Raw genomic sequence first — 12,643 nt, forward strand, 5'->3', positions numbered from 1 at the left:
CTAACATGAAGCACTTTAGTCTTTTAATCAGTTTTTGATTTCTCTGTCTTATAAAATATTTCTTACACTTAACCACAAATCTTTTAATCTGCTGTGGGGATGAAGAGCCATACAGAGAGGAATTAGGCTAGTAACAAATGTGCAAAAATGACCCATACAACTCATGTGCAGTGATTTTTGTGTAATTATTATTATTAAAAATTGACACGTCACCAGCTAAATAAACATGAATGACTCAAACAGATTTTACACAGATGTGATGACTAACTGCTAAAAGGTTTTCTGTGGATACAAATGTCCACAAATATTTGTGACATTCTTTTCTTTCACTTACAGATTGGTAAAAAATGTGTGCATGGGTTACCAGACACACACAGGTTACATTATATGTGTGTGCAGTTTTAACATTATATAGTATATTGTTATTAAAAATTATCTAATTTAGTAGCCATAGCCACTACCTTAACAAAACAGACAGGTAAAGTGGCTATCAGGTAATTGCTAATGAGGAGCCAGGTTAACATTTATGTTAACTCTTCAATATTTCAACACTATTAAAACAGGAGCTTTCCTCACTGCTGAAACCTCACTGTTTAGCTGCTAGTAAGGGGAGGGGCTGTGTGCCTGTCTGTGGTGATGTGTCAGTTGAAGGAGGCGCTGTTGGTCTTTTTAGTATCAATTATTATCTACTGACTTTTCTTTCTTTTAAAAATCCTCTTTTAAGACTCTGACTGTGCACGCTTTGTTCAAGTGCTGTTGAAAAACTTGGACATCTGAGCTTTCCTGTGCATTTATGCATAGTGAACTGGTACTTATACAGAACCTTCCTATATTCAAGTTGAGCATTAAATAGCTTTCTACTAGTCATTATTCTACCAGTCACACACATTTCTGCAGTGCTCTAATCTGATCATTTTTATCTGTTCACACACACTCACACTATAGCCTATAAAGGCAAATTAGTGTTTTGGATAAGTTAAAGTAACAAGTTGTTCTTGTCAAGAGAATACAGCCAGTCCAAAATGTAGTGCACAGACCACAGAAGACAATTTCTGTCTACAGAGTGTAAATAGAAATGGTTGAATGAAGAAATCAAACAGTAGTTTCTCTGATAATCAAAGCAACAATCAACCAAAAGCTTCAGATAACTCATACTGAGTGCAGTAAACAGAGTTACTTTGGAAGAAGAGAAAGTGAAGTGGCGGCGTCTTCATTGTTTTCTGTGCCAATGTGGAACAAACCTCTGATGGTTTTCAGCCATCCCTCTACAGAGGAGAAACACAACAGTGAGTCAGATCACAGAGTCCTGGTAAATGCATGAAATCACATGACTCCAATTAAGGTGACTGCTCTGTTTATTTTCTGTCAAAGTATACATCAGTTCTTGTGTTTTTGTCACACTAACATCATTTTCATGTGAGGTCACTAACCTTCACAGAAATATAACTGTCAATATTACTAATGGACATGAATGTGTTCAGCAGGAGCTTTTAAGTCAAATTCTCTTATACTGACCATGAACCAAGAGCACCACCACTTGCTGCTCCAGGGTCTTTCCCTCATTGTCGCAGACGGTGCAGATGTAAACACCTCCATCTTCACAGCTAACATTTCTCAGAGTCAGACTGGCATTTCCTGTAGTCCGTGGGTCTTTCTTCATCTCTGTGCGGCGTCAGAACGATTTGTTGTTTTTATGATGCTGTGTCCGACCCTGCTCATATACGATGGCCTTGACTTCTTTATCTTGGACACGTTTCCACTCCACTATGATGTCCTCTCTCTTACATTTTTTGGATTCAAAGGGCAGCAGGACACTTTCTGCACCCTCTGCTGGCAAACTGAGAGAGCAGAGAAGAACATCAACTGTAGCAAACAGCAGCATTAAATCACTTTTTAAAAAAACAAACAAACATGTCTTTCTATAATGTGGATAACAGCAGGCTGTGTGGCTTAGTGGAGATCACATAATCACCTATTGCACAAAAGACTGGGAGGGGATAGAGATCTGTAGGAAGAGTGTGTGAAGATAAAAGTATAGGATAAATATAATGCCTGACTGGTGCTGGATTCATTGATATCTGACAGAAAATGTCTGTCTTCTCCATTCAAGGTTAAAGATGTCTTTTTTTTTTTTTTTTTAAATTTTTAAAAATGTCCTAGTTTTTTTCCCACTTCATTCTACATGTCTTCAACCTCCTTTTGGAGATTTTATCAGTATAGCATTCCTCCATGAATATGTTTGCTTCTTATCAAGGACAGCTTTCGTTGTTGTGAAGGCAACTGAACGGACAACATTCATAACTTGAGAAACAAAACTGTAAACAACATCAGTGAGGAACTGAAGACAGAGCTTGTGGGTATAAATTAGTCTTCTTCCTTTAGGGGTCTCAAAATGGATCATCTGCCTCTTACAGCGTACACCAAACACCACATATAGCACTCTCTCTTGACATGAAGTCCTACTGCTGCTCACTGATCATCATCTTCTTCTTAGCCAAGCATCAACAACTCTTTCCCATATCTTCATGGTATCGCTCTGTAGTTACTGCAGCTCTGCACATTTCCATTGTTCCTGAAAGTCAGTACGTGTCATCAGATTTTAAACTGAAACTCTCAACATCCCCACAGGAGCCGGCCAAGTCTGCAACACACACACACAAACACTACCTGCAGTTTTCTTCATCCTTTTATATACAAGGCTCATGAAGACAGCAACAGCAGCAGCCAAGAGAACCAGGGGAATCAGGACAGCTGGGACAACTTTGACCCAGACTGGAGAAGGTCCTGTAAAAAACACAAGCAACCTGAACATCACCCACAGTAGTTTCACTTGTTCCAGCAGTATTTTAGATTTCTGAAACTTTTGATTATTTTAAATAATGATTTTGCAAATTCGATGGGGAAATGTGGCATCCTGCAGGATTCCACTTTGGGACCTATTTTATTTTGTTGTTTTGACTGCCAGCAAGAAAAAGGACTGGCATGTTTTTGTCTAAACTTCTAGCTTACTTATCAGACATGTATATTGTCTGTTTGTATATTATATCGATGAACACTGATTTGTAAATTATTAAAACGCATTAAATGTTCTGCTACTCTGTTCTTTTTCTAAGGCTACTGTTTTGTTTTGTTTTTTACTTTTTATCATGCTTACCTCTTTTATTCAGAGGTAAGCATGATGACATCTTTTCTGGAGGGAACCTTCAATAAACGTTGCAGTTGGTTGAAAACTGTTTGTCAGAGTATTACTGTAGTTGGGTAGTTTTTTTTCTTCAGCTCTGGTCACTGTTGATGGGCAAAGACACTTTTCATAGACTGACCTTTGACCTTCAACTGTACTTCAGTTGTGTTCCTGTCCTCTCCGAAGCTGCGGGTGGTGCAGATGTAGGTTCCACTGTCAGAGACTGTAGGGTCTCTCAGAGTGAGGCTCAGGTCTCCAGTCTGCAGGGCTTCCTTCTGGACTGATGTTCTGCTGGTGTAACGAGGGTTTTGGTTTATAATGTCATCGTGTTCCTTGATGAGAGTGTGGATGATTGCAGGATTCAGATCGTCACGTCTCCAAACAACTACATCGTCTTTAGATAAAGGAGCAGGAACCTGACAGGGCAGTAGCGCAGAGTCCTCCCCCTCATAGACCTCCACCTCCACCCCTGAGGCATGCTGGGAAACTGGGGATACAGAAACATGTTAACTCAGTTTCTGTTCCACAGAAAACACATATTTAGAGGCGAGGAGATCCAGATCAGGCTCACTAACTAACAAACAATAAGTACATCCAGTTTTCTTGTTTCTCTGTCACTATAGTGAAAAATTTGTGTTTCACATTATTTAACTTCTGTGTACTGATGGTGTGTGTGTAACCTTGTAGTGTGTGGATGGAAAACAACTCACTGTAAGCTGTGTTAATAGTTATGATGCACTTTGTGTCTTCATTTCAGGCTGGTGCCTACATGACTGTGAGAAGACAACTATCAGCATCTAATAAGATAAAGTCTGTCTGTACAAGTCTCTACAATCCAGTTTGGTTTCAATGCTCAGTTTTTTTTATTTTTTTTTTATTTTTTTTTATTTTTATTTTTTTTTTTTTATTTAACTTTTTTTATTGATTTTTTTTTTTTTTTGGGGGGGGGGGGGGGGGTGATTTTTTTGCTTACATGTTGCTTCCAGGTAGGCAAAAGGTAGTTTTGTCATTACGAATTTAGAGATTGGGTCTCTAAAATTAAAAGAGAACACCCCCACTATGAATTAACTTATGGAGCTCCAAAACAGAAAGCCAGCTCAAACTAAGTACAACCTAAAATAGTCAAAATATTATAGGAATTGAATGTGTGGATGGATGAACCTGACTTTTCAGAAATGTTTCTTTCAGTATGAAAAATGAATGCAAAAATTAGAGAAGAACTGGAACCGCTACAGGACATTTACAACACTCGGGTCAGGAAGAGGGCACACAACATCATCAAGGACCGCACCCACCCACAGCACACACTGTTCACACTCCTGCCATCTGGCAGCATTACAGGAGGGTAAAAGCAAGGACAACCAGACTAAAAACCAGTTTCTATCCACAGGCCATCAGGCTACTGAATCACTAACTGATTGTTGAACTGTAATTCAACAGTTCAACAACTGTAATTCTACCTCCTGGCTGTAGCTCAGGAGGTAGAGCTGGTCACCTACTGATGGGAAGGTTCGATCCCAGGCTCCTCCAGTCTGCATGCCAAGTATCCTTGGGCAAGATACTAACCCCAAGTTGCTCTCCGATGCATCCATCGGAGTGTGAATGTGCGTGAATGTAGTTAGAAAGCACTCAGTATAGAGGTAGTGCTTGTGAGAATGGGTGTGACTGGGTGAATGTGGCGTGTTGTGTAGAGCGCTTTGAGTACTCCGGGAGAGTAGAAAAGCGCTATATAAGAATGAGTCCATTTACCATTTAATTATCTTTAACCTGTAAATTTGCAATTTTGTATATTTATATACAACATTACACAACTTCATACAATATAAACATCTTATTATTGCATATCTATCATATGCAAACATATCACTTGTTTTACGTTATTTATTATTTTCTATGCTATTTTCTATGCTCAGAGTTACGTTTATTCTTTATTTTAGTTAGTTGCTATTTAGTTGTGTGAAGGGAACCCACAAATGAAGAATTTCACTTCTCTGTGTAACTACTGTGTTTTGCTGTGTACATGACAATAAACTTCTTAAATCTTGAATCCAGGACATATTTGGACAAACAAGCTTTAACATCACCCAACCTCACCCACCCTCACAAGGTCCTTCCAGAGAAACTGCATTTTGCTACTTTTTCCTACTGTTATTCAAACCAATAAATGACCACAAATTCAGTGTTGAGACAGACTGACTTTGTGACGTGTCATGAAATTACATCAGTTCAATCACAAATAACAGTGATCACCACAGAGAAGTGCTTTTCTTGGCATGACATTACATTGCTGTCAGTGGATACCCAAGTATCAGACCGAGACAGATAGAAAAAAGCATGCAAGAGCAGCAATGGTACAACAAAAACAGCCACACTGGTTTACAAAAGGTTCATTCAGAGTGCAGCCAATAAGAATCAATAATAGAATCAGAACAGGTAAATTCTTATCAATTCCCATCTGTAAATATGATCTGGGTGGGTGAACTTCCATAGGAATCTTGAGCTGTTCTGATTTCCTGTGGCTGAAGAACAGTTGGGCTCTGTTCCAGAAAACAGATCTGACTTTTGGTTCCATGACAAAGATCAGTGTTGATCATTGTCTTACAGTATGCGGCTAAAGCAAACAGTGATCACAGTAATGTGCATTAAATGTCTCATTGAGGAGGAGCAGGCTGTATACCTGTCTTACTGTCAAAACAGTCGCAGACGTTTAATTATGAAGACAAAGCTGGAGAAAGTAATTCTGACTTCACCGTGTCCACAACGTGCTGTGTGTGTCCTTCACTGATGACAGCCTGGTTATAAAAGAGTTCATGTTAAATAATAGACTAATATCTAAGCATGATTTTAACGTTTTTAAAGTGCTCTGACATGTGCTTTAAATAGTCTGTGGATGCTGATGAGGTGTGTCACCTCAGGAAGACCCAAGACCCACAGTTCATTTGTCACTGCTCAAGTAAAAAGAGTTCATGAGCAGACGCATTAAAACGTGACCTCTGTTCTGTAGCGACTGACAATGCAGCCAACAAAAACAGAAATAACTCACTGAATTGCACACAACAGGAGAAAAAGACTGGTACGTGTGAGATTTCCCACTATTTCTTGAAGTCAGTATGGCAAATACACTATACAGACAAGAGTACCACCTAAAAAAACACACATAGAGAAGCAGCTCATCCAGTCTTTATTGAGCTTACTTTGTGCACTATGTACTGACCCAGCAGGCCTGTGCCAAATATGTATTTTAATAATAATAATAATAATAATAATAATAATAATAATAATAATACAGCAGATTTTTTGTATCAATAACTTCTCAGTAATTCTGAGCAATCATTTCAGTTTGTTTTTGAAGGTTTGATCATATGTAAGCCGTTCTCCGTTTCCTTCTCCTGTGAACAGCTGCTCTAAATCAGATACAAAAACCAGAGCGGAGCAGCAGGAGGGAGACAGAAAGCTCTTGCTCCTGTTTAAACAGCTGATATATTTTTACACTAAACGTCATGAATCAAGGACCAGCTGATCTTACTGTGAGCGAGGATCACAAACACCGGGACGAGCTTCATTTCCCACTACAATCGAATTCAGAACAAGCCGAACCGCTGCGCCGCTCAAAGCAAAAACAAAAAAGCAAAAAAACTTTCTCTTTCACTTTCCATTAGACTTTTGATCCCAATCCCAAGAGACTTAAAATCCCAGTGACTAATGGTATTGGCATTTTAATAGCTATATTGATATATTTACATTCATGCAGTAACACTTTTACAGTGGACATGAAACACTACATATATAAAAGTTAATGGCGCCCTGCTCTAAAAAAAAATTTCATAGATTTAAAACTGTCTGTGAACCTCTAGGATGTAAATTTGCATTTATAAACACAGTGTTTCATGTCAAATTTAAAATGTTAATAATATAATAAAATCTGTGATTGTGAATTATTCTCAATGTTTAGGAGTGGATTAAAAGTTGCATTTAATTTTTGTGACACATCCATTATTAGGATTATTCGGTATTTATAGTGCACTTCTCAACACTGTAACAGGAGTGTATGGTAGCACAAAAGTCTACAGTTACACTTTTTCATTGGCTCTGCGGTTCAATACGGCTGAGCTGAATAGACTGAAGCCTAAATGGTTTTCCTCCTTCATTATCAATAAAGCCTTTCTCTTATAGCATCTCTGACTGTAGTGTTTTCAGTCACAGAGATCATATTTACATATTAACATATTGAGCCTCATCAGGGGCATCACAAAGATGTTGTTCAAAAGGTGTAATCCAGATACCAACAGGAAACTTGACTACCAAAATACACTTTTCAGCATGCTCTAACCCACTGCTCTCCTCTCCAAACTGTCATGAGCCGAGGAAGCGTCTGGTGTTTTTCCGCTCTCATCCTGTGTCTACCTGTGTCTGCCCTGGTTCCTCACCTGCTATCCATTGATGACAATGCACTTAAGCCCAGCGCAGTCGTCTATTCTCTGCCAGTTTGTCAGCTACCTCTGGTGGTAACCAGGCCTTGTTGCATCCTGTTTCTGTATTCATTCGCTGTACTTACCTCTAGTTTCCATGTCAGGTTGCCGCTTTAGTCACCTGCAGCTCAGTTATCTGGATGCTGGTCTCCTTGGTAAGATTCTCTGCATCTCTCTGCAACCCGCTGCATTCTTACACAAGGTTTAAGAGTGTTTATGGGAATTTTTGACCATTTTTGAGGTCAGACATTGATGTTTGATGAAAAGTCCTGGCTAAGAGTCTCCACTCTAATTCATCCCAAAAGTGATATAGCTGAATAGAACATAGAATATGTCTCCATATAATCCTATAATATACACACAGCTGTACACATTATCATTTGCATGGAATATTCTAATTGTATTCTGTGATAATGGCAGATAACAAGATTCTGTGAATTATTTCATGCTTGTTTTACAGCATTGAAAGCACAGGCAGTGGCTATATTGTTATTCTTCATCACTAACTCCCTGAGTCAGGAGTGGGTAATTTGTGGACCTGGTACCTTTGTCAAAGTCACTTATGAAAATAAACAACAATCTAATGTTACTTCTAGACCGTTTTCTGTTGATAGTAGACTCTCCCTTTGTTGAACAGTTTCTTTTATGATGTGCTCTAAATTTGCTTGAATGCAGAAATCCATTTAAATTCACCTAAAAAAAAAGAAGCAAACATGCACACATTAAATTCAAAGTAAATGCAATTTATCTCTTAGTGTACCTTTAAAATGTGTAAAGGACATTTAGTGTATGACGCATCTGTGTTTCTGACTTTGCTCCGGCCATCATTAGAGGTTAACACCATCAGAGCTCTGCTGCTGTTGCTGTACCCACATTCTCACAAAAACACTTCCCCTTCATTTCTCAGAAGAAAATAATGCAATGAGGAACAAACATGTGTCACAGCAAAGAAATGCCATCTTAACTTCATGACTGATCTTAGACATCAACAGCCAATTTCTGTTGAAGTTTTCTCTTCCTCAGCATAAATTCTGAAAACGAAATAAGAACATATCCTGGTGAAAAAATAATAAGAGCTACAAGTATTTACACAATCGCATTCATCATCTTCTCTTTTTTAAGGCACCAAATACATCACTGTGACAAATGCACTGTTTGGCTGTGGTTAGTTACTCATTTTAAATTTACAGAGTCATTGACAGCCTAGTGTGACCTCTGACCTCTGTAATATTGTTTGCTTCACATGCTGATTATAAACAACAGAAGATTAAGAATTGAAATTGTCAAAGTAAGGACTCTCTATATTTTTATGAACAGTTACAGTGAGGTAGTGAGATGATAACCACAGGAAGTCAGCACAGCCTCTCTACATGAAGCTCTGTTTCAGAGACTGTGACTGTCATTTTTGTGAAAAGCAGGAAGGAGAAAGACAGAGAATGACGACTCAGTTCAAATTTTCATCAGTTTTACTAATGCTTCAAGTAACAGGTAAGAATACAAATACATTTATGAAGAAAATTACAAAAATTAAGTTTACATAATTGATTTTATCTTCACAGCAGCAGCAGCCGTTGAGTTTATTATCAGGGATGGAGGTGAGGTCACTTTGTCATGTGAAAATGTGACAGATGATCAAGATAAATGTGACAGAACTTCCTGGTTCTTCAGTAAATCAAACACAGCAACAATAACACTGTTTGAACATGGGAAGATTCACCAAGAGGCCAAAAATAAATCAGACAGACTGAGTGTTACAGCAAAATGTTCTCTGGTTATAAAGAAGCTCACAGCTGAGGATGTTGGTCAGTACACCTGCAGAAGGTTCAACAAATCAGGACAAAAAGAAGGTTCCGACTCTGTAGCTGAGCTGTCTGTTGTTAACAGTGAGTATTTCATCATAATGTTTTCAGACTGTTAGAACATCAAACTGAAACATTACAATAACTATAATTATAGTGATGATTACTGTAAATGTTATTCTTGTTCTCTTTTCTTTTCTTTAACAGTAACTGAACATAAGGATGATGACACAGTGACATTAAACTGCTCTGTGTCCACATATAAAGAATGCAAATACTACACTGTGAAGTGGCTCTATGGTAACAAAGACCTGAGGATGTCACAGTCTGCCTGCTCAGCCAGTGTGATCTTTACAAGATTTGATCATATTTATACATCCAAGAGTTCTGAGATGTTGAAGTGCCAAGTGACACATGATAGAAACGTGCAGGAGTTTAGCTTCAGGATTCAATCATTTGACCAGGAAACGGGCGAGAATGCAAGTCAGTTCATACAATAACTTCATCTGTTATGAAAAGTAAACTGTTCTATGTGATTTTAAGATGTCACTTTGAGGGAAATCCTGCAGAGAGGTTGTAATGGGGGCAGAAGGAAAAAGAGTCAGGTTCATGTTGTTAAAGATCTACAGCAACATGGATTTTATCTAAACATAACCAGAATCTTCCATTTGATTGCTGAGGGGGCTTTTTGTTAAGAAAATAACAGAAAACAATATTTAAAGTATTTTAATGTGTTTTTTTTTTTAATTTTCTTTCCAGGCTGGTGCTGGTGGAGGTTCATCATTGTGGCTGTGGGTGTAGCAGCACTCATAACAGCTGCTGTGGTCATCCACATTTGGACAAGAGCGGCAGGTGAGAACATTCACATTTAAATGGGAAGATTTGATAAACCTGGATATTCTCTGTGAAAGCTAAGTTTGTTTCCTTCTCTGGTCTTTTTAAGGGAATAAAAGTGCAGCTGTATGAAAATGTGGTGAGTTTTTGTTGCACTGAGCTAAACAAACTCAGAATGTGTTTTCTGTCTTTTTATCTCTGAAAAATGTTTACAGCTCTAATATTTGTAAATCAAATTTTCAGAGGAAAACCAAAATGCATCTGCATGTTTAAATTTCCAAATAGGAAAGATAAAATAAGAAAAAGAGCAAACTGAAGCTTCAGGTTTAGTTTTCATGTTAAATTCTTCTATTTATTCAATACTCATGTTCATTATAGTTTAAATAAATCACATTTTGTACCTAATGGTGTTAATGTAATGTCATGGATGTCTTTACAGTTTATCACTCTTAATTTGTGCTACATTGATGCCCAAAGATCACAAAAGCTATATCATGTTGAAGTCTAATGTCCAGAGAGTGAATGAGTTTGTCATCGTGCTGTATGTCACAGGTATGTAATGATGAAAATTTTGACAGTGAACTATGGAAGTAGAAGATCTGATGGACACTGACTGATCCTTCTGCGTCTGTCAGACTTCAGTAATGTGATGGAAAATGTTAAGATTCTGTGCTTCTCTTTGTTATACGGGCCTAACTGAAATGAAGGATGCATCTCAGTGTGTTTGTCTCCATATAATTTTGTAATACAAGACATACTCAGCTGCATGTAATGTTCTGATTGTATTCTGTGACTGTGGCAGGTAGATAAGGTGTTTCTATAAATGATTTAATTCTTGTTTTTATTCTTAATCTAAAGAAATACAGACTGCTGCTGTACTCTGTGTTGTTGTTTGTCTTTGCAACGGCAAATGAAAACCTCAGAAAATCTGTTTGTGAAGACCGATTTATTTCAAATTAACAGAACAAACTTGTGTCAGTGATTTCTGGGTTTGACTGGGGTCGACACAGCAGCGACCAATCATTCTGGAAGGCAGCCTTTCCAGCCGCACAAGATGGGATTTCGAGATTACTTGCACCAGACTGAAGTAACTGGACATTTATAACCTTGGGAAATACGTACAACACAACACGATATAGTAACTTAAATTAATAAGTATTAATAGTAATAATAGCAATAAAATAATGAATAAGTGTATGTGTATTGCACACTGTTATTATTGCACATTAATTATTGTTGCACTTTGTTATAATTATAATTATTATTATTGTTATTGTTGTTACTCCCCCCAAAAAAGTCCAGGGAGGTAGCCAATCAGGTCAGCTGTTAGCAATGATTGGGGCTATTGCCCTGCTGTAAAAGCTGTCCTTTAGTCTGTTTGAACGGGGCCTCAGCAGCCTGAACCTCCTGCCAGACGGCAGCAGCTTAAACACCCGGTGTGCTGGGTGTGTACAGTCCCGTAGGATGCTGCGTGCCCTCTTGAGACAGCGAGTTCTGTACAGGTCCTTCAGGGAGGGAAGGATGTCCAATTATTTTTGGGGCCATATTAATGACCCTCTTAAGTGCCTTTTTGTGTGCCGTGGTGCAGCTGGAGAACCATACAGAGATGCAGTATGTAAGTACACTGTCAATGGAGCAGTGGTAGAAGACGATCAGCAGCTCCCTCTTCAGGTCCATTGTTCTGAGGATTCTCAGAAAGTGGAGAAACTGTTAGGCCTTCTTTAAAACCACCGAGGTGTTTTAGCTCCATTGGAGGTCTGACTCTATGTCCACACACTCCCCATTGATGCTGACAGGCTGCAGCACAGACTTCCTCCTTCGGTGTTAAGGCTGAGGGCTGAGGAAGGATGAGGCCCCACTCTAACTCTCTGTACACTGTCTGACAGGAAGTCTCCGATCCAGCGGCAGGTAGTAGAAGGAAGTCCGATATCCAGCAGTTTAACTATCAGTCTGTCCGTGAGTATCGTATTGAAAGCAGAGCTAAAGTCAACAAAGAGCAGCCTGGCGTAACACCCTGTTGTTCCAGGTCAGAGATGGTGGTGTGGAGCGTTGTAGGAGTGGCATCTTCAGTTGATCTGTTAGCTCTGTATGCAAACTGGAGCGGGTCAAGTGTGGGTGGCAGGCAGGACATGATGTGTTGTTGGACCAGTTGCAATGTCACATTGAGGCTGCTAATGTTGGTTCTCTTTGGCAGTGGGACAATTGTGGCCAACTTTAGGCACAGCGAGATGCAGAACTGAGACAGTGAAACATTGAAGATCTTAATGAAGACCCCGGCCAGCTGGTCTGCATATTCTTTTGGAAACCTTCCGGTCACCCCATCTTGACCGACGGCCTTCCTGGGGTTCACTGACCTCAGT

The 12,643-nt window shown here is 38.9% G+C and overlaps 1 protein-coding gene and 1 pseudogene across 1 annotated transcript; one reads left to right on the forward strand and one right to left on the reverse strand.

Moving 5' to 3' along the window:
* Positions 1–1,173: 1,173 nt before the first annotated feature.
* Positions 1,174–6,744, reverse strand: LOC148098486 (uncharacterized; annotated as a pseudogene).
* Positions 6,745–9,020: 2,276 nt separating this feature from the next.
* Positions 9,021–12,134, forward strand: LOC148098487 (uncharacterized). The gene is made up of 7 exons (XM_087852495.1): positions 9,021–9,138; positions 9,210–9,533; positions 9,657–9,935; positions 10,218–10,301; positions 10,761–10,835; positions 11,872–11,992; positions 12,080–12,134. Exons 1-7 carry the CDS (start codon positions 9,021–9,023, stop codon positions 12,132–12,134), a joined length of 1,056 nt encoding a protein of 351 aa, XP_087708621.1.
* Positions 12,135–12,643: the final 509 nt, after the last annotated feature.

The sequence above is a fragment of the Neolamprologus brichardi genome, chromosome 15 (genome assembly GCF_056152115.1).
Source record: "Neolamprologus brichardi isolate AB-2024 chromosome 15, ASM5615211v1, whole genome shotgun sequence".
NCBI classification, from domain to species: domain Eukaryota; kingdom Metazoa; phylum Chordata; class Actinopteri; order Cichliformes; family Cichlidae; genus Neolamprologus; species Neolamprologus brichardi.

Bases quoted from the DNA above. Each gene is read 5' to 3' on its own strand.
- LOC148098487 (XM_087852495.1), top strand. From the start codon at position 9,021: ATGAAGCTCTGTTTCAGAGACTGTGACTGTCATTTTTGTGAAAAGCAG. The intron at 9,936-10,217 runs AGTTCATACAAT...CAGGCTGGTGCT, and splicing joins AACGGGCGAGAATGCAAGTC to GGTGGAGGTTCATCATTGTG. The intron at 11,993-12,079 runs GTTAGGCCTTCT...TGATGCTGACAG, and splicing joins TCTCAGAAAGTGGAGAAACT to GCTGCAGCACAGACTTCCTC.